We start from the raw sequence: 20,428 nt of genomic DNA, 5'->3' as shown, positions 1-20,428 counted from the left end.
CAGAGAGAAACTCAAAGCTATTATTTCAAACCCAGTTCCTCAAGAACTGCATGATGAATGCATGCAGCTTTGGAATCCAGCAAAGCTTGTGAGTCAGTAAAAAGCTCTCATACTGCCAAAGAATGAGCTCAATTTAAATCTCCATTTCTTATATGCAGAAAAGAAAGTGGCTATTCCCATATAAGTATCTCTCTTTTTTTTTTTTCTCTTTTTAATATAATAAAACCTGTGTTCGGGACTATAAAAGCTAGCTGGCTTCCAGCTTTCTGAAGGAACCTGGAACAGTTTAACATCTTGAAAGGAAATAAAGGCTTAAATGTCTGACCCTTAAACTGTGTTCCAACAGAAAGTGAGATAGTGTTAATTTTGCAGTGCAGTAACAAGTGAAATTTTTATTTGAGATTTTTTTTCCCCTGCAAGGGGGGCAAATTTACCAACGAGGCCTTCAGGAAACAAAACAGTTAAAAATTACAGTGTTAATCAGAACTATCAGTATACAGTTATTTGTATATATCTGCAAGTTTTAAGTGCTTAATGTGGGATAAAAATAAAGAAGTAATGGATAGTAGAATGTTGTCCTGAGGAAAAAAATAACAGGAGCGTGGTGTGGGTGAAGAATATGAACATCACTGGTAAGGATTCAGTGAAAGGTACATAAATGATGAGTTCATGGGTTTTTTTCTCTACAGCTTTAGGTTTTGGTGGTTTGTCTGTTTAATAGTTCTGATTTCAGAAGATTTCTGTCTGGCTCCAAAGTAGCCAGAAGGCTGTCTTCCTCCAGCAACCTACCATTGCATTAACACAATTACGTATGTTTTCTCGATAATTTTTCATGGATAGGTATCTTTTTCACCATCTGAATAGTATTAATGATAGCTTAGACATTAATCTCCAGTGTAACTGTGATACAGGCAAGGTGATCCATTCTGAATGTGTGATCACTAATTTCAGATTTAAAGAGATGGTTTTTTCTATATAGATCAGAATAGTGAAATCATAGGTTCTAGTTACAAGATGGAGAATGCCCTTTCACCCATTTTATATGATACCAAGGAAAGCAATTTTTATCTCAAAGGTTTTTACTTGGCTCTTTTTTTTCACCTTTCATTGTTTTTTTCCCTAATCATCCTGTTTAGACTATAAATATGCATATTTCTGATAAATCAATAAATACAGTTAATTTAACGATCCTGCTTCAAGTCACTGGAGCTTCTTTCTCTCTTCCTTTTGGCCTTTTGGAGATACTGTAGTGCCCATATTGACACGTGATTTACTTCATAAGTGTCATAGGTCCCCTTCCACACCCTTTCCTCCATTTGCTGTTTTCTAATGTAGCTCCACGTTTTCATTTGCACTAAGAGTTTTGAAGTATTTCCAGCTACACCATTTTAAAGTAGTGAAGCACATACGCTGTATCTGGCATTTATTCTCAGTGTTAAGTCTCGCTCTTCTGCCTTTCTTATGTCCGTTCCTCTTCCTCTTATGTTCAGCACTTCCCGAAGCCTTGTTTTCTCTTCCAGAGTCACTAGTGCAGTGCTGGCTTTGCTGATGATACAGATGGTACCAAAAAACGTAGCAAGCCTCATTCAGATAAATGGCGTCCAGAGCAAGTGATTTCCATGATGTGTGACTTCTGAAAATGAGAAATTAACAAATGTAGGAGGATCAGCCTGTTTTAAGTTTGGAGAACAGTCCACAATATTGTAGCTTGAACAGAGGGTAAAAACTATCTTGTTACCTGTAGCATACCTAACACAGTGACTTGTCAGAATTGGTGTAGATCTGAACTACCTTTCAGTAAAATATATTCCTATAGTAATTTTATTTAAAATATTTCTGAAATTACTTTTAGGACATACTGAGTTACTTGTTTCTCTCTTAGTCGTGTTTCTGTACATGACGTTAGCATGTGAGTGTGTAACCAAATTATGATGCTTATGTCTTGAGGATCAGCTGAATGGAATATTTATCATCTCTTTGGCAAGCAGCTTTGTGTTTTTTATTTAGAACTAAGTAAATCTGTTTGTTGACTATAAAAAGTGAAGATTTAATGTGTGCAGTACCATTGTCAAAGTTTTAAGTAAGTGTTAAGATGGAAACTGTAATAGTAATGTTGCTTTTGTTTTAGGGTTGGTTTCGGCCTTCTTAGAAGTGCTGTCTAAAGGCAGTGAAAGCAGGAAAAGGAAGATTTCTTCTCATTCATAAATTATCTTTTCATCTATCAGCCTGCTTCCTGCTTTCTTTTGTGCGGTTATTAACCTCACCAGGTTCTTCACTTTCAGCTTTTCTTTTGCAGCCTGACTCAGACAACATACCTCAGAGATTACCAGATACAGTCCACAGTCAAATTAAATCTCCAGTATTCTGCAAAAGCAATTCACAATTTAGTTATGAAAGTGTAGAATGTATAGGCATGCCCAGCTTCTTCTGTTGTCTAGAAACCATTAAGCATCTCCTCCATTGTTATGCAGGTTATGAGGGGCAGCTGTTTCCTGCTTTGTTTGATGCTATTTGTGTATGGCTCACAAACTCATGGCAAGCTGCCACTGTGACACTTGGATGAGTAATTTGGTTTCTCCTGGAGTACTTGTTCTGCTTGTTGCTTCTTCCAAGATCTTTATTTACTCATGTTGGAAGGAAAGACCAGCATTAATCTGGGCAAGGCCTCTTGATGAAGAGAAAAGGGCTACTTGCACCATCTGTCTCCAGTTTTTTTTGGGGGTATGAACCCCTAGCAGTCTTTAAGGTTCAGCAGTCAAGTTTCTGTGTTGATGTGGGTACTGTTGAACATTTAATATTGAAACAGGACTTCTCTGTAATGTGGTGCTGAGAGAGTTGTACATGAAAACAGTCAATATCGTGGTGCCTTTGCAATGAAAAATAATAATAAAAAATCTGTAGCCATATAGTTAGAGCTGTGTTTCTCAGTTATTTTTATTAAATAATAAATTCTTTACCTCGGTCACTGAATCTCTGGATAAAAGTGGGGAGAACAGTATAGCAGCTTCAGTTTAAATATGCTTCTAAAATACTGTTCTAGGAATGTTTTTAATACTTCCCTTGGCTTCAGGGTATACGGCCTTCCATTTATAATTGTAATCCTAGGACAGTAGGAGATGGCACTGCCCACAGGATATCACCTTTAAAGGTGTCGTTTCCTTTCCCATCTCTTCCTTCTTTTTGCCATTACTGTTTTTTTTTTTTTTGGTGGCATATGCAACAGGAAAATGCACTTAGTAACTGTACTTTGTATTAACAAAAGTAGATTTGTAGTAAATTAAGGCCAATGAATTCACAGTAATCCTCACAGAAGTATTTTTAACATACAAAACCTGTAATTAGGCAACACAGCCTTTCAAACCACTTGTCATCGTTCATCAAATATATATGGTGGTTAGATTTCACGATACCAGGACAAGGCAAGGAGAACACCACAACTTCCAGATCTTTGTAAGATCTTGATGGAGTCTACCTAATTGTTCTGGTTCATGTAGGGATAGTGACTTCTGCAGTGTTCATTCAGCACAGACTACAGGATTATATTTCAGTAGAGAGAAGATGAGGCTGCTAAACAGTTTAAAAGTTAGAGAATTTGTTGCTACTGTTTATTCCCTTTCTGGTTTTTTTTTCCTCTTCTCATTTCTTTCTTGACATGGAAGTATTAGTGCCAGACCGAAGACATTGCCATTGGTCCTGTCAGTAGCAGAGGTGGAGAAGGTTGGGTACATTTTGAGGTTGATAACAATCAACCAGTATTATTATTATTATTGTTGTTGTTGTTGTTATTTATTGATCAAAGGCTTTGCTTACAATTACAGCAGTGGAGTTGCAGGGGGTATGGTATGTGTGATGCATCAAGACTTTGTAGACAGAATTTGTGGATTCCCATTAAAATAATAAATTATATGGGAGAAGAACAAACAGTGACATCTCTGAAAGCGTTGAGATGCCAACCACACATGTATGCTTGCCTTAATTTGATGCTGCTGCTTGTCAAACCTTTGGTCTTTATGGTATCAGAAAATATGATTGCTAATTAAACTTCTGTTTCCTCCTCAAGAGCCTGCATTTTAACAAACTTAGTTAACTTTTTTCCTCACTAACATGTTTTCCAAATGGCATGCACATAGCCTGCTTGTAAGAGCTGAAGCAGTATTTGTGACTCTCTCAGTACTACGCAGTACCCTGTGGTGTGGGAGGCTGAGACAGATTCTGCAGAGCAGCAGCCACAGAAGTGTGCACAGACACACTTCTTATCCAAATTGTTTTGTTCTTATGTGGGTTTTTTCCTCCATTATACTTGAGTCATGTGCTGACTCTCAGGAGGAAACACTGGAAACATTTCTGGCTTTTTGCTGTTTAAATTGAAAAGAGGGTGACCTACAAAGAGCAAAGACTTGCTGACCTCAAACTGGTATCTTATTTTTTTCCCTTATAGAATAGAATGATTTTACTGCTCTATGAGTAGCGGTTTGTGAAAGATAAATGTGATTGCTAATCCAAATTTGCCTTTAGATAAATACTTCTCCTGGTGGTGAATTATGGGGCCTCGGGATGTACTGGTAGCTTTCTCTGTCATAGAGCTCCTAACTAAGGAAGATTTTTCTGTATTGTGAAAAGTTGAATTTTGAAAAATAATGAGGAAGACTATTTGCAATTGTGATGAAAGAAGAAAAGGACTGATTACTCGATGGAAAAATCTCATAGCAGAATTTTATATCCTATTTTCTAAGATTTTTTTTTTTGTAGTTAAAGCCATATTCTAAAATTTAAAATGGTTCAATGTGCAGCAGTTTTAACAGTTACAGCAGCTAGTGTGCTATAAAAGGAAATTACTGAAAGGAAGAAGATGCAGCGGAAACAGCACTGAAATCTTGTGGAAATCATGGGTTCTGGAGTTCCTTTGTCCCATGCCACAAATAAGAGAAGGTTTGAACTGTACCATGAATGTCCTAACTTTCCACTAAGTGATTTTTGTTATTTTATTATATAGATAAAAATAATTTGCCAGCATGACACCAGTGCAGTGAATTACTCAGTTCCTGTAAATCCGTTAGAATATATTGCCAGTGGATTTGTTTAAAAACAATTTTGATGGCATGACCGAGATTGCAACTGAGAGTACTCCTGTAGAATAGGAGGTCCTCCAACATCATTATGTTGATGTCTGAACCAATATGTGATTGTATTTTGATAATAAAATTCAGACTTTATTATAAGGGACGTTCCATGCTACGTCCCATAACTACACAGTTAGCATGCATCATTAAGTGTCCCCTCTATCTGCTCAGTGTTGACCTTTTTAACTGAATTTGTCATTTAAATCAGTCACTTGAAAATATAATTAGTTATAGCATCAAAATAATAGTGTGAAGGGACGTGCAGCAGCATACAAAGAAGGTGGCAGAGCCATGTCTGTACCGCGTATTCTCCAACTTTCCAACCTTTTAAAATTTTATGCTTTTCTGATAACATTTCCAAGTAGGATTTGTGATCATGCTGATTAAGGAAGAGTGTCTCGTTCCTCACAAGTCTCCTTCTGCTTTGTATGTTAGACTGCAGAGGTTGTTTAAGGACAGCAGCAGTCGCATACCTAGATGCACAGGCTGCCAGGTGCTTCACTGTGGCATGGGCTGTCAGGTCACTAACCATCTTCGCACATTAGAATGACTCTGGGGCTGCAGTGCTTTTGCTGAAGGTTTAGTAATCACCACTTCCAAAGAAAGTGTTGAGTGGCTGCAAAACCAGCGTAAAGCTTCTAATTCCTCCCCTCCAGCTGTGCTCTCTTTAATTTGATTAATAATGTCCTTGCCTACCTACAGATGTGCAGAAGTGTTCCTGGTCTGAGGTGTGTTCTGTAGGTGGGGTGATTACATGAAATCAAAGTACTATCCAGGGAAGCTAAATATTATTCATGTTTAATCTAATTTGTGGTTCATTTTAAGCCAGAAGTCTGAATTAAAATAATTATCTGCCTTGTCCAAAAGGAGTTAGGGTTATTTTCATATTCAGATGGAGTTTGAAGCCCCCTGAAGAAAACAGAAATCTTGGCAATAGCATCAGTTGGTACTTGGTCAGGGCAGTAGTGCTTTGCTGGCTTTTTCAACAAAATCCTTTCTTGTCTCTTAAGCTGAATTAATGATATCTTCTGTTTTAAAGACTAATTACAGACTATTTTTGGTAACCAGCTAGTTCAGTCTTAATGCCAGCATTTGTATGAATACTGTAATTCAAATTCAAAATGTTTATTTGTGTATGTGTGGTAGCTGCATGCTGATTTCCTAAGTAGTTGCCCATCTTCAATAGCACTTGTGAACAGGGTAGATAAGGCCTATTAATAAGTATTTTTTTCTGGATAGCAGAATGTAACACAAACAGCCTGTCTTTTCTACACCAACAGCTTCCCTAAATTAACTTCATAAATTTGTCCTGAAGATTTTCTGGGAAGCTGCCTCGGGTATTTCTGAAAAAAAAATATTAAAGTGGGGGGGTAGATTTGGAAATCTGTGGCTAACTAGACCGTGTTGACTACAGGAGTCTTGATGTGATGTTAGTGTGCAGCTGTTGACTTTGTCCCTAGATCTTCATCTGCTTGCTGTGTCCTGGGGAATCTCCAGAGTATATTTCACCACAGGATTGGATGACTGAGTATGAAAACCGTGCTGTACTAATAATGAGGATACACAGTTTTTCTTAATAGGCTGTGTGGTCACATTTCTCTCCATCTTACTCAGTTCCCAGAAGTTTCTTCCAGATACAATTTAATAAAAATTAATTCAAAAAAGCCCTCAGTTTTGCTTTCCTTCACTTAGATTTAACTCTTATTGAAAACATGAGCTTTTATAAACCATTTAGATTACTAAAAGCATACTACAAGCAAACAGAACCCTCCAGAAACCTATTTCCCCTCATTTGATGACTAATGGTACATTTATAAGGATCATGTCTTACTTTGGCTAATATCTTGGGAGGATAATCCATTTGTACTTTGGCAGATAAATGAGCCTTCCCAAATCGTTGTTAAAAAGCCTGCTGTGATCTCTCCCTGCAAATACTGAATAGTTAGTAAGCAAAATTAATCATTTAAAAATAAATATTAATTAGGTTGTCAGGCTATGAATCAATTTTACACACACCAGGCAGCAAAGGAAGAAGCTTTTCAAGCTCTTAGTTGTATAAAACTTGATTCTATGATCTCTGTGTAGGAAAGTAGTTGTGTTTTATTGGTTTTTCTTCCTCCTTCCTAATGATAGAAGTTGGCAGCACGTTTCAGGAGACTGGTATTTTGCCTGAAGCTTTGAAAGAGGAGTCAGCAGTGCTTTGCCATCCTTCTTTAAATAAGCTTTTCTTGGCATCTGATTTGAGCCAGCAGAAGTTCGGTATATTTCTAGGAATGAGAAGATCGTACCTAATTTATAAAGAAGCTATCACTTTTCTAGGTCACACATGGCATAAAACCTTTTTTTTTATTCTCCCTCAAGGCATGTTTCAAATAGTTACTCATCACCGTGGTGTAATATGTCTGTGGTTTCTCTAGAGAAAATAATGTTGGGTTGCTATCTTTAACATTTTGGGGCTAAATTCATTCTTGTGTGACCCTGTTCTAAACAACAGCTTTTCATCTAAGATTACATTTTGTCCCCTTACTTCAGTCCTGCCTATTCATTACTCTAGATATAAAAACGAAAGCACCGGAAAGAAGTAGGTGATTAGGGTATCATGTAGCTTTGCATGCCTAGGGTAAGTCTGAAGCTCATTTTCACAGTTTACTTCCAAGAAATGAGGTAATTGTTTAGAAAGACAGTCGTCTTGGTTGGACAGCACACAAATGCAACCATTTAAGTTAGTTGCAATTTTTGCAGAGGAAAATTCTTGCTGGAATCATGAATTATTTTGAAAGGGACCCTCCCAATCCTCTGATATTTCTCGAAATACCAGTTGGAAATAACTGCCTTTGCTGTTATGTGTTACTCGACAGAGGGCACTCTCCTGCTTTAAAAATAGGAGAAAGTATGGCTTAAAAGTACAGAGGCAAAATGCTTTTCTTTGCAGTGCTTTTTTTTCCCCCCCTAACTTGCGAATTATAATTGTGAAATTTGATATGATAGAATTCTTTACAGGATTATTTTTCATTTAATACTTCCTCTTGTGATTTGAAATGGAGATATGATGACATGGTTCCCTTAAAAAGAACCTGCTGTTTTTTTCCCTGTGCCCATCCTCTGTTCACCATAGCTTCTTCCCTAGATCGTAAATGCAGTGGAACTTCTGCAGTTCCTTTTGTAGGCAAGTAGATGGGGTGGCTGAATTTCTGAACTGCCTGAATCAACTGGCTGTAACCTCTGGTCTGGGAAGAGGCATACAGTCTTTTCAGTTCTAGCTATCTGAATCTGTGGAGCCAAGCAAAGCTATTATTCCTCTGATCCTTAAAAATGCCTGTAGTGCAAGACTTGTGCAGACTTTGTACAGGACTGAGGCTTAAGTGAGAATTCACATACTGAAACATCATCCTTTTATTTAATGCACTTACTCTTGTATTGCAGTGATTGATGGAGGATTCTTGCAGGATTGTGAAGTACAGCCAGTAATTTTGCTTGAAAATGGAATGAAAATTTCACAGAATCACAGAATGGTTAGCGTTGAAAGGGACCTCTGGAGATCATCTAGTCCAACCCCCTGCCAAAGCAGGTTCACCTAGAGCATGTTGAACAGGGTCACGTCCAGGCGGGTTTTGAATATCTCCAGAGAAGGAGACTCCACAACCTCCCTGAGCAGGCTCTTCCAGTGCTCTGTCACCCTCAAAGTAAAGAAGATTTTCATCATATTTAGACGGAACTTCCCATGTTTCAGTTTGTACCCATTGCCCCTTGTCCTGTCAGTGGGCACCACTGAGAAGAGTCTGGTCCCCTTCTCTTGACACCCACCCCTAAGGTGTTTGTAAGTGTTGATAAGATCCCCTCTCAGTCTTCTCTTCTCCAAGCTGAACAGACCCAGCTCTCTCAGCCTTTCCTCACAAGAGAGATGCTCCAGTCCTCTGATCATCTTTGTAGCCCTTCGCTGGACTCTGTCCAGTAATTCCTTATCTTTCTTGAACTGGGGGGCCCAGAACTGGACACATTTCAGCATGTCCATGTTTGCGTAATGTTCTCTTCCATAAATTCAACTGTACCACTATACAAAAATATTACTGCGGAAAAATGCCATTATTTGCAATACTGTTATTGAGCACCATTCTTCAAAAACAGGTGCTAGGACATGAAGCCTGCTTATAGCAGGCTCTTAAAGCCTGTGATGTATGTAAAGTAGGAGAAGGACTAGTTAAAAATTTCAGTGATTTATCCTAGCTTCTTGAGAAGTTACTGTAGAGAGACTGGCAGGTGAATTTTTTTTTAACCCCTTCTGGTTTCCAGATCCTTTTTTTTAAAAATTATTTTTCTGTGGGCAAAGCAGGTAGAAGATACTTTTCAGGCAAGATTATGAGGGAGCACTTTTGGTTTGTTAACCTGTGGTCCAATACTTTGAATACTGTTTCCTGATGACGATCTTGTCAGGCATGTGCTATTGAACCATATGCATGATGAGGAACCATGGTGAAATTGAAAGTCGATCGCTGACCCTGGGGCTGTCATTGTTCTCTGCTCACTGCTGTTAAAAATGGCTCTAAGTCTGCCCCAGTTTATACCAGCTGAATATAGAGAGTTCTTTGAGTTTCACAGATAAAAGTACACCCCCTCCTGCCTCTGTATTTACTGCATGTGAGCTTGATGCAGTAGTTTTAGTGACACACACCTGGAGTTTCAACTGGAGTAACACTAAGAAGCAGTCCAGTAGGTCGCATTTTTGCTGTGTATATGAAGTGGTTTAGCTGGCTCAAGAAACAATGGAATATTTTCTTATGTGTGTGTACAATAATTTTTTGTAGGATTACTGCACAGTATTTGTTTGAAGATCTCAGAATAAAAGTGGTCCTCAGGGAAAAAAAAAAGAAAAGCCTAGGACACTGATATTTTTCTGAAAACGTGATTGTATGTACATGCTTGAATATGGTTTTGAAAACATCTGTTGATAATACTATCTTTATATAGATAGAGCAGTAATTTGGGTAATTCATATTAGCTACAAAAGCTGTTGTGAGGGGAGATCTTGTTGCCAATTCTTGCTTATGCTGGTTTAAATCTGAAATGTTTCCGTTAGTTTCTGTCATTGCAAATTTGAGTTAAATTTGAAAATAGGTTTTTATCACTAGAAAAAGATTTTACCCACTTGGGCTTCTCAGTTATTAATTGTGAGGACTTCATGAGGATGTAAACTGTTGCTAGTGACTACGTCCAAGAGGGAAACTTTGGATTTAGTTTTATGTTCAGATTAGCATTGTTAGAACTCAAATGCTACAATTCGTTTTGAACTATTTCAGAACTTCAGTAGATATCTTCCACTACTTCCTTGGGAGTCTTAAGGATTTATCTGAACCAAGGTGTGAATCCCAGAATTTTGACACCCTCTGAAAAACTTTGAAAATTTGGCAGAAGTAACATCTGGAAAACAAGTCAAAACATGACATTCTGAGACTATTTCATTTTTAAACCTAGTAGTAAAGTAACTTTGCAATCCAAGTAGTAATGTAACTTTTGCAACTGTACTTCTCTTTACTTATATGGCCTGTATTTTACTTGTTGCTCTGTTTTCTTCAAAGCAAAATTAGTCAAAGCCTGGAAAACAAACTGAGCTTGCTGCATTAATGTAGTACAGTCCTAATCAAATAGTTAAATGTGTATAAATGAATTCTGTAATTACAGAAGTGGAAGCTATTGTTCACAATTAGTATATAATTGCATGTACATTTTTAAAATTATATTAGCAGAAGTGAATGTAATCGAGTAGGATGTTTAGGTAGATTATCTTGAGCAATTTCAAGGCAGAATATCTAGCCTCCCAACAAGACAGAAGCAGTTATTTGACGGTGAATTGCTAAAGCAGTCGGAAAGGACATGGCAGTTGGCTGATCCATAAAGAGGTTTCTGAAAGTCAGCAGTAGAATTTGCCTGACTCTGAAAAATAAAAGTGTTGTCCCGAAAGTAAATCGGTTTCTGTTTCTGGGATCCTCAACAGCAAAAATGACAGATTTTTACAGCATGTGTTGAAAGTATTCACCAGCTACACATTTTCAGGACCAGTGTGTAAAAATGTCAGCTAGGGGGATATATTTATTACCCACAGGAGACGTGAAAGAGCCTAATTCATAATCCATTGCAAGTGTAACATGCCACACACTCAAGAGTAAATATTAAGTATCACATTTCTTGGAATAGGTGTTTGCAACTCGCTGTTCAGGTTTTGGATATTGATGTCATCTTCCACCTCAGCTTTCCTAGCTATGGCAATATTTGAAGAGTGTAACAGCCTATGCAGTCATTAACAAGCAAAGTTGTAATGCTTAAAATGATATGACCTCATAAAAATGTTACCTAAGAAAGAAAGTATCTGAAAGTCCCGTAGAAATCTTTAGGATCTGCCTGAAGAGTTAAAGGTATGAAACTTCAGAGGATCAAAAAGCCTATCATTTTTGTTTAACGTATCTGATACTATATAGAGCATATTTTATTTTATTTCTAAAAACAAAGCAACTAGATCTGATGAAAAAGATAAGGGAGTGAGAAGTTCCATCTCTCCCTTCCAATGACAGATCGTTTTTTTTTTTAAGCTGTTCTTCCTTCTCAGGCCAGGAGCACAGAGAACAAAAGTGCTTAGAAATCACTGTGATGTTAGTAATTAAATGTAGTCAAATAATTTCAAAGATTAGAATACATTCAATTTCATTTTGCTTTTGAAAAACAAATTTCTACCTGTATTTTTCATCAAGTCTGAAGTCTCTGAAATGCCACTATGTCTGAAATGGCAGTATATGCCTTGTAAATTGCCTGGTATACCAGACTCGGGCAAAGCATTGGAGATACTTTGGTGATTAAGACTTCCACGACAGAGAACAAATGCTCTAGCATACTACAGTTATCCCCTTTTAGGCAACCTGGGGCTGTTAAGATTTTTGAGCAGTTCCCCAGAAATTGCATGCAATTTCCCATCTTCATGGAAGAGTTTGCCTGCAGAGCTACCCTTTGCTTATTCCGTGTCTTACTTCTTGGTGATGTATTGCTTCTTAACAGATCTGTTGCGAATTGTGAAAGGACTGTTTAGTGACGAGAAGTCAGTGAGGATTGTGTAATATTATAATCATAGTGTGTAATGTGTATGCACTGTTTTCATTTGAGGGTTTGTGTTATGTTGCAAATGCTTGATCAGCCCAGTGAGAGCATTACTGAGGTGACTATAGAGTCCGTTTCACAAGTTATCCCATTTAGGCAGAGAGATGCGAAGATCATCGGAATATATTATGTCAGGAGTATAGTAAAACTTACTGATAGTATATAGTAAATTGGCGTTATATATACTGATGATATTACATGTCATATTAGGGACTGGAACTCTATGTGTGTGTGCTTATTTGCAATGAAATGGCTCTATGTAAATTAGTCTGAAATTCTAATGGATTTCAGCTCACCTAACTGAGGTTTCACCCTTTCACTGTGAAAGAATGAAGAAGCTATTATACACTCTTATTTCTCCCTTTGTGCCTGCATAGTTGTGTATTTTGTTATATTGCAAGTGGAGCCGTGGTGAGGAAGGTGCTGCTCTAACAGGTTTTGTGAGGCTCTGGCTGCCTTATGTGTAAATTACTATAGCACATACTGCAGCATTCTCTGTAAGTGTTACAGTACACATCTTTATTTTACGCACTTCAGTTCAACATACCAAAAACTACTGAGATTGTTGAAAGTTGCTGTGGCAGTCTTTCTGTAGTTGAGAATTTGGAATACGTAGGTGAAATAAATATGTCTTAGTATGTTTTAACAAAATGTAAAACATTCTAAATTAGAGATGTTTAATGTAAATTGTGACATGATTTTTAGGCAGAAACATATAAGCCTGTGTTTATGAACACTTACAGTTGCATCTGCATTTTAATATAATATAAATGTAAGAAAATTGCAGTGTAGAATGGGCAGGGAGCCATTTAGCTATCAGTTAAATTGTAAACGTTTTGGGTCAGGAGCCATTTCAAATCTCCCTTCTGAGATATTCCATAAATTTTTGGATGTTATAATTTTGGATGTTTGCACATACAATTATTGGAAATGAACTTACTAAATATGCTGTCCAGGTGGGTCCCAGCTTTTTAAAAAGAAGTGCCATAGAAAAATTGAACTTGCTTCATGCATGAGATTGAAAATTTAGCTTTCATTCATATTTTTTATGTTTTATGGTATGACCCAGAAGCTAAAGACATAAGGAAAGTTATATTATTAGATTTATTTTAGTATCTTTTCCATTCTAAATGTGTTGAAAAGGTTCTCTTTTTCCCACTTTGTCTTGTGACATGATCTCAAACAAAGCTAGGCAGTGAGTGTTTTTTAGTGATAAAAATAAATAACAGTATAACGAAACAATAAGGTGGTTCTTCATTGTACTTTTCTTTCATTGTCTGTCATTCCATTAAAACAAGTTCAGTCTTTTGGGGGCTTCACAAAAGAGCTACCATTGGCAGGCATTTGACAGTAAGCAGATGACTTATTTCTTAAAGTTTCCACTGTTTAAACCGGTTTTTCATTATGTGACTGTCAGCTAAGTCTGAAATCCTGTTGCAGAGTTTTTCTGAGAGAAATTTCAGACTTGATACCAGTTTCTGACTCGTAATTCAGTTCAGTAATGGGACAACAGTAGCCTCTGGCAACATCAGACTTTTCGTGTGTTTATCGCCTCTACTCCATTCCCTAGGTGGTACCTGCTCTTCGCAGGAGAGGGACGTGTAAAGAAATAAGCTAAAAAAACAAAGAGAAAAGAAGGTCTGTGTCTTTCCCTGTAACATCGTTATGTATCCACAATTTGGAGTGGCTTTGACGCTGCATGTTTATCATGAATCAGGCAACTGAAAAACGTGCTCTGCTTTTTGACTGTTTTATCCTTCTGTTTTCTATGGGGTCACGAATTGTCCAGGAGAAGATGACTGGCCAGTCTTTTGACTCCCAAGATTTTGGGATGCTCTGTGGACATTCTTGCTTCATACAAAGGCTACAGAAGAGAGAAAGCAGCATTACTATTTTGTGCCTTTTTGGTTCATGAAGCTTCTCCTTAGAGATCTGGTCAATCTGTCTAATGTTTCATTCTGAAGACTGATGCTGCTTTGCAGAAGAAAGATGACTGATGTAGTTCCTCCTATAACTGGAAATATATAGTGGATGTTTGGCATCCAGTAGGTTTTTTTTCCTGAGTTTATTCGGCTAACTGGTACTGTTCCCATAGTTACCCAGTGTGGTAATTCAGTAAAACATTACTTTGAGTAAATTAGTAAAATCCAGCTTAATTTAAATGTACAAAATATAGCTAAAGAAAGCAAGTACTTTGTAGTAGTGTAATGTCAACTCATTGACAGAAGGGAAGTCTTACGCAAATCCTAACCACCATTAATGTAGTCCTACAGTGCCAAAGAGCAGAGTCTTGAAAGTGTGAACCTTTTTCCTAATAATAGTGCTGAGTTACAAGAGCTTTTTCAGCAATTATGTTTCCCTCTTGAAGTAGATTGTCTAGGATCAGGTATCTCCAAGTACCTTTGGGAATCCCCTCATTTTCCTATTACTGCAAAAACAAATCGAAGAAATACTTTTCCTTAAGTCTTAAATCCATTCTTCCCTGACCCTGGCGATATCAGGATGTGAAAGTCATGTCGCTTTATTGGGTATTCTTGTGTGACCAGTGTAGGTTTTGAAAACACATAGCAGTCCCATGTTTTTCATATATGGTGTGTTTAGGCAGAATGAACATCGCATCTTTACCTTATCTGCTGGAAGATGTATAATTCTACTGTGTTTTGGTTAAAGGGAGTGATAAGAATATATAGTTCTGCCTCAGAATTGCCCTCTTTCCCATTCTGGAGACATACTGTTCTAAAACAATTCTCTTAGTACACTTAAATAGCACGTTACAGCAAAACTAAAAACTTCCTTGGAGCAGAGAAGAACCAGAAATGAAAATAAACAAAAGGAAGAAATAAATACTATTAGCAAGATAAAAGGCAGCGTCTTTGGTTTCATAGTGGAAGCTTCCTGGGTCTTGCAACAAAATGAATTTTTTTTTTTCCTTCAAACCCTAAGAACAATTTGTACATTAGGAAACTGGGCCTGAATTATTTGGCTGTAGAAAGCTATGCTAAATCTGTGAAATCTGTTACTTGGAGGAAAATTTTTTTGAAATAATCACAGAGGCATTTCACTAAATGGATATGATAGTTTAGATGAAGAGTATTTTTTTAGCAGGGATGTGTAAAGACATGTGAGCATGCATTTGTGTATGGGTGTCTGGGTAACATCGTATGGTACGCCATTTAACACTCCTGTGACTTGTGGTGTAGGCACATCAGGTTTTGTACTCTGTCAGTAACTTTGTTAGAAATACTCATGGAAGAGTTGTTACCGTTTGAATGTAGCAATTACTTTCTTCTACAGGACTGAATCTTAGTCTCAAGTGTAATCGTAATCTAGTGGTAACTGCTGTTAATTGAATGCTAGTATGATTACACTTTCACTGTTGGAAATGACTGACCTGTGTATTGTGACTGTTTTATGTAACTGCATTTAGTGGTACTTATGACCTTTGTGAAATGTTTTGAGATCTTTAGGTTAAGATGCTTTGTTACGTAGTGTGAAAAACTAAGTCAATATTTGTTTTTTAGATATATGAATTCAGGAAGATTTTTATTGTATTAAATGTAGAGTTATCAATTCTTTTACCAGAGTTTTCTTGTATATTACTCTGCTTAGAATTACTACAAACAATATTAGGATCAATGTCCAAAACCTAGCCTTCTTTGTAGAGGAAGAAATGGCGAAGACTTTAACAGTTGAAGTTGCCCAAGATCACTGCAAGACTGATTGATTCATTTTACTTCATCTGCCTCTTTGTCCTTTTGGTAGAGAGGGAATGGCTTCTGGATGCTTCATTTCTCTTTTTCTCCATGTTTTTCTGTTTTCTCCTTTTATTTTGAAAACCTTGCTTGTCCTGTAGAGGTTGATTGCCAGAAGTGTTTGTTTTTATTCTTCTGCCTGACATCAGAAAACTCTTACTTTGTTGCTATCAAAATCTTTTGTTTATAAAAAGAGGATCAGAAACTTCAGAACAGAACAGTAGAATAACTGTAACAAAGTACATTTATGAAGATCAGGATTCTGAATTTAAATTGTACACCTAACCTCCCCTGTCTTCGTCTTTGGCATGACTCACATGTCTCTGAACACTTGCAAGAGAATTTACTAGGGTGACAAGAAGTTTTTTCAACATGTTTCTCTTGCTGTGTTACTAAAACAGCTTTTTTTCAAGAAGGTCTATAGCGATAATATGACCTTTAAAATGCAAGTTTCAGAAGCCTTTGCTGTATCTATATAGAAATTTTGATATAATCCTCTGTAAAAGCTTGCTTGAATGTTCTGGTTGCAGCCCTGTAGTTGTGACTTCGTGTTTGTCTTCTACGTCTGGTGCAGCTTAAAACTAAATAAGACAGCAGGAAAATTCAGGGCTCTGATTGCAGTGTACAAATAAGGTTCTTATTTATTCAGCTACTTCCTAAGCTTTCTCTGAGCCCTACTAAAAAAATGCCCAAAAAACCAAACCTCGTATATGTAGACATTCATTATTCCAATGTTTAGATATATAAAATTATTACAACTAACGTTTAGTGATGCATTTTAAATTGATTAAATTTCCAAATTAAGTCACAAGATAACTTGTTCAAATCCTTATCATTTCATTGTACTGCCCATAAGCCATGGGTTAGGGTCCATTATCCTAGGCTTTTTACAGACAATGACCAGTAAAAAAAAAAATTTTTTCATGCCAACTTGGTTTTTTAGATTCTGTTGCATGTCTGTGGAGTTCTTTTTCAAAGAGCTTATGCTATTTTTTTCTTCCTATGCTATATAACCTTCCAAAGGTTAGAATGTGAAACAGGAAAGGTTGACAAATCCTGATTTAGGTAGTTTGATATCCTATTAACATTTGTCAGCAACTGAAGGATGATTAGCCTTGTTTCAGCAGTTTGTAGCACACTTTATTAATTTAAATGCAGTTCTTTGGTATAGCACACCTTGAAACCTCCCCTGTTTACCCTAGTCCATTCTGTGCTCTAACGTTGCTCAAGGGAAACAACATCCTCTTTACAGTCCTCTTACAAACTGTTTTTTTGTGGTCTGCTATGTAAAAACAGTTTCCTAACTTGGACTGGTTATCAGTCAGAAGTTGCTGCTTTCTGACATGTTAAGGAACACATGCCCCAACTGTCTAGTTTTCAAGACAGTGAAATAGACTAGTGTTACTCTCCTTGAATGTTACACCTGGTTCAAATATCTGCAGGTTTGCAGGAGTCTCCAAAGCAGCATATCTTGCTGTACAGCCCTATGAGGCAAGGTATTTGTATGAACCACATTTATAGATTACAAGTCAGTGGGGTCTGAATCTGTAAATTACTTATGTTGTTGAGCTGTCATAAATAATAATTCTACTTTTAAGCTGCATTATCAAGAATTTTTTTTTCCCCCACAAGAGAGACAAATCTGTGGTCATGATGATGTCTTTGTAACAACTTCCATTCAACTGCTTGGATCTGATCACACGCCATTGCTCTTAATTTTGCAATCAACGTAAATTGTACTATCCAGACCTAACTAATATGACTGTGCTTGATTCTTTAGTTACTGTCAGCCAAGCCCTACAGCCACAGGCTTTTTTCTGGTTGGTTTGGGTAATCCTTTTACAAAACAAATGATGTTCCCTCCCATGTAAGAGAATTCTTTAAATGAGCACCTTAAAATCAGCCAGTCCACAGAGACCATTGATACAAAGCAACCTCGCCTGCTTGTGTCAAGCATATTGATTTCTCCTGTGGATTTAAGATCGCAGAGGAGTTTCTTTTGAAATAGACTGTGCATTTCTGCATGATGTCCCTCATATAAATCATGCTGGTAGGTTGGAGTGCTAATTTGGGAAAATTACAGAGACTGCAGCAAAAAGAATATGAAAATATGAAACTTTTTCAATGCTTTCTACATTGATTGTAGCCACTGTTGTAAGGATCCAAATGGTTGATGCACATACAGAGAGAATACGAGACCAAATCCACTGGCTGGCCCAATTAGTCCCTAAGAAGTGTCAGAGCTTTCAAAAAATTATGAAGATAATAAATAGAAAACTGACATGATGAAGCCTAGAGATTAGAAAAATATACTTAATGGATTGTGGCCGAAAGAGTATTGCCAGAAAGACCAGCATAAAACTATAACACTATTTAAATTCAGAATTAGTTTTTAAGACTGTCAATAGTTTTCTTACCTATGTTCTCCTTATCTCTAAGCCATGTATTTTTCACATTGAACTTGGAGGTTTTTATTCCCTCTTGAGTAAACAACAATTGCAGGTATAATATTTTAAGTAATGAGCAGTAACATCATTCTCCTGGACTGTCTAAAAAGGGGGGCGGGTCTTGTATGTGTCTAAACAGAGGATAAATTTATAAAAACATAACAAGAACACTCCTTTCAGTATACCTTCAGCTAATGGAAAGAGGTTTGTGTCCTCACCTCAAATGCAGACTAGATATGAGAGTTGAATCCCTCATTTTTTTTGCTTGACGAAGTTTTCATCTGCTGTCTTTTCTGCGTGTGTGTGTGTATTTGCATGTGTATATATCTCTACACAGATAAGATACGTTCATGTTTTTGTTACTGAAATGTGTACACAGTACTTCCAGGACAAATTAGAAATCGTTGCGCTGTATTTCTTCGGTAGTTCTGACTCCATAGGGTTTAACTAAATTCTAATATTTAGGAGGGTGATGGCTTTATTAGGGATTATTTCCTATTAGCAACTCCCAATTTTAGACATTACTTTTTAAGAATCTCTGTAATTTATAGTACAAATTGAAACTAGAGACAATTTGTAATAATCTTGCTTTTCTTTTTTAGTAGTAACTTCTGTTGCATTTGTGGCAACGTTAAGAACTTTTTTTATCAATCTCTCTGAAAGGCATATTCCTTCCCTCCTTTCCATTCTCTCAGCTACCATCAGAGTCTAAATCTGTCAAGTTGGTTAACTAGTCATCATTTAAGAAACGTGTTTTATGTACTCTAAGATTGTCCCTGAAAAAATAAAATGAAAGCTTTATTTAAAATGAGCTTAATTAAATACAAATTTTAATGTGAATGCTTCATCCATTTAATCTAAATAATACTGGATTGGAGTAAGCATAGTCTGAAATAAGGGCCCATATGTACATTTATTAATTCACTTTCTGTTATAATATCATATTTAGCACTATTTGTCTTGGAACACACTGTATCATCACTGATTCATAATTTACTCTTGTTCATTCTCATTAATTCACCATTTACTTTGAAGTCTTCCCCAATAAATCAACATTACTGTTTCCTTCCTACACCATCACCAAGTTTGTTCACATGAATACAGATTTTGGTAAAATATCCATCTTTGAGTATTTTGGGGGTTTACTGTCTTTTCTATCTTTACGTTGTCTAAGTGTCCTGGGTTCAGTTGCTAATGAGTGGTTCAATTGGTGGAATGGATGGTAGGTATTCTGTTTAACCGTGTCTTTTAGCGTGAAAGGTCAACAATATGCTGATCCATGTTGAGATCCATATACTTTCCATAAAACAGTGAAGTTTTTTTCTGTTCTTCCTTATTTCTGGAACTCCCTGTAATGGTTGTCTCCTTTTTCCATCTTCAAAGCCTTCTTCATAGTACTTGGTTTTGCAAATTGCATATACATGTTGGTGATATGGCCAATATGAAAAAATATTCCTGTTAATCATGTTCACTGTGTATGAGTTATCTACAAACATAGAAAATGAAGTAAATTTTACTGTTTTGTTTGTTTTGAATTAGACTCATGCACAGCTAGTTCGAGAAGTCGATGTAGAGAAGGTGTCAACTTTTGAGAACCCGTATGTAGATGCAATAAGAAGCTTATGGAATGACCCTGGAATTCAGGAGTGTTATGATAGACGACGGGAGTATCAGTTATCAGATTCAACGAAATAGTAAGTACATGCTGGCTACAAACAACTATGTATAATTTTTTTGTTTCTAACAAAGTAATATTTGCTTTTTAGCTTCTTATACTATATGTCTGTGTACATGTTTGTATGCATATGCAGCACAAACATACTTGTATCAGAAATAGTGTGGTTATATCAGAAATAGCGTGGCCAGCAGGACCAGGGAAGTGATCGTCCCCCTGTACTCAGCACTGGTGAGGCCGCACCTCGAATACTGTGTTCGGTTTTGGGCCCCTCACTACAAGAAAGACATTGAG

The 20,428-nt window shown here is 36.8% G+C and overlaps 1 protein-coding gene across 4 annotated transcripts in view; it reads left to right on the top strand.

The window, feature by feature from the left end:
• Window positions 1-20,428, top strand: part of LOC137675843 (guanine nucleotide-binding protein G(q) subunit alpha) — a 137,841-nt gene that overhangs the window by 73,526 nt on the left and 43,887 nt on the right. For all 4 annotated transcript variants that reach the window (XM_068422079.1, XM_068422075.1, XM_068422076.1 and 1 more), the window contains exon 3: window positions 19,999-20,153. In XM_068422079.1, coding sequence (XP_068278180.1) covers window positions 19,999-20,153 — 155 coding nt within the window. The remainder of the gene's footprint in view (window positions 1-19,998; window positions 20,154-20,428) is intronic.

The sequence above is a fragment of the Nyctibius grandis genome, chromosome Z (assembly GCF_013368605.1).
Source record: "Nyctibius grandis isolate bNycGra1 chromosome Z, bNycGra1.pri, whole genome shotgun sequence".
Classification (NCBI taxonomy): Eukaryota; Metazoa; Chordata; class Aves; order Nyctibiiformes; family Nyctibiidae; genus Nyctibius; species Nyctibius grandis.
Note: the sequence above shows the minus strand (reverse complement) of the source record. Positions and strands in the feature narration are given on the sequence as shown.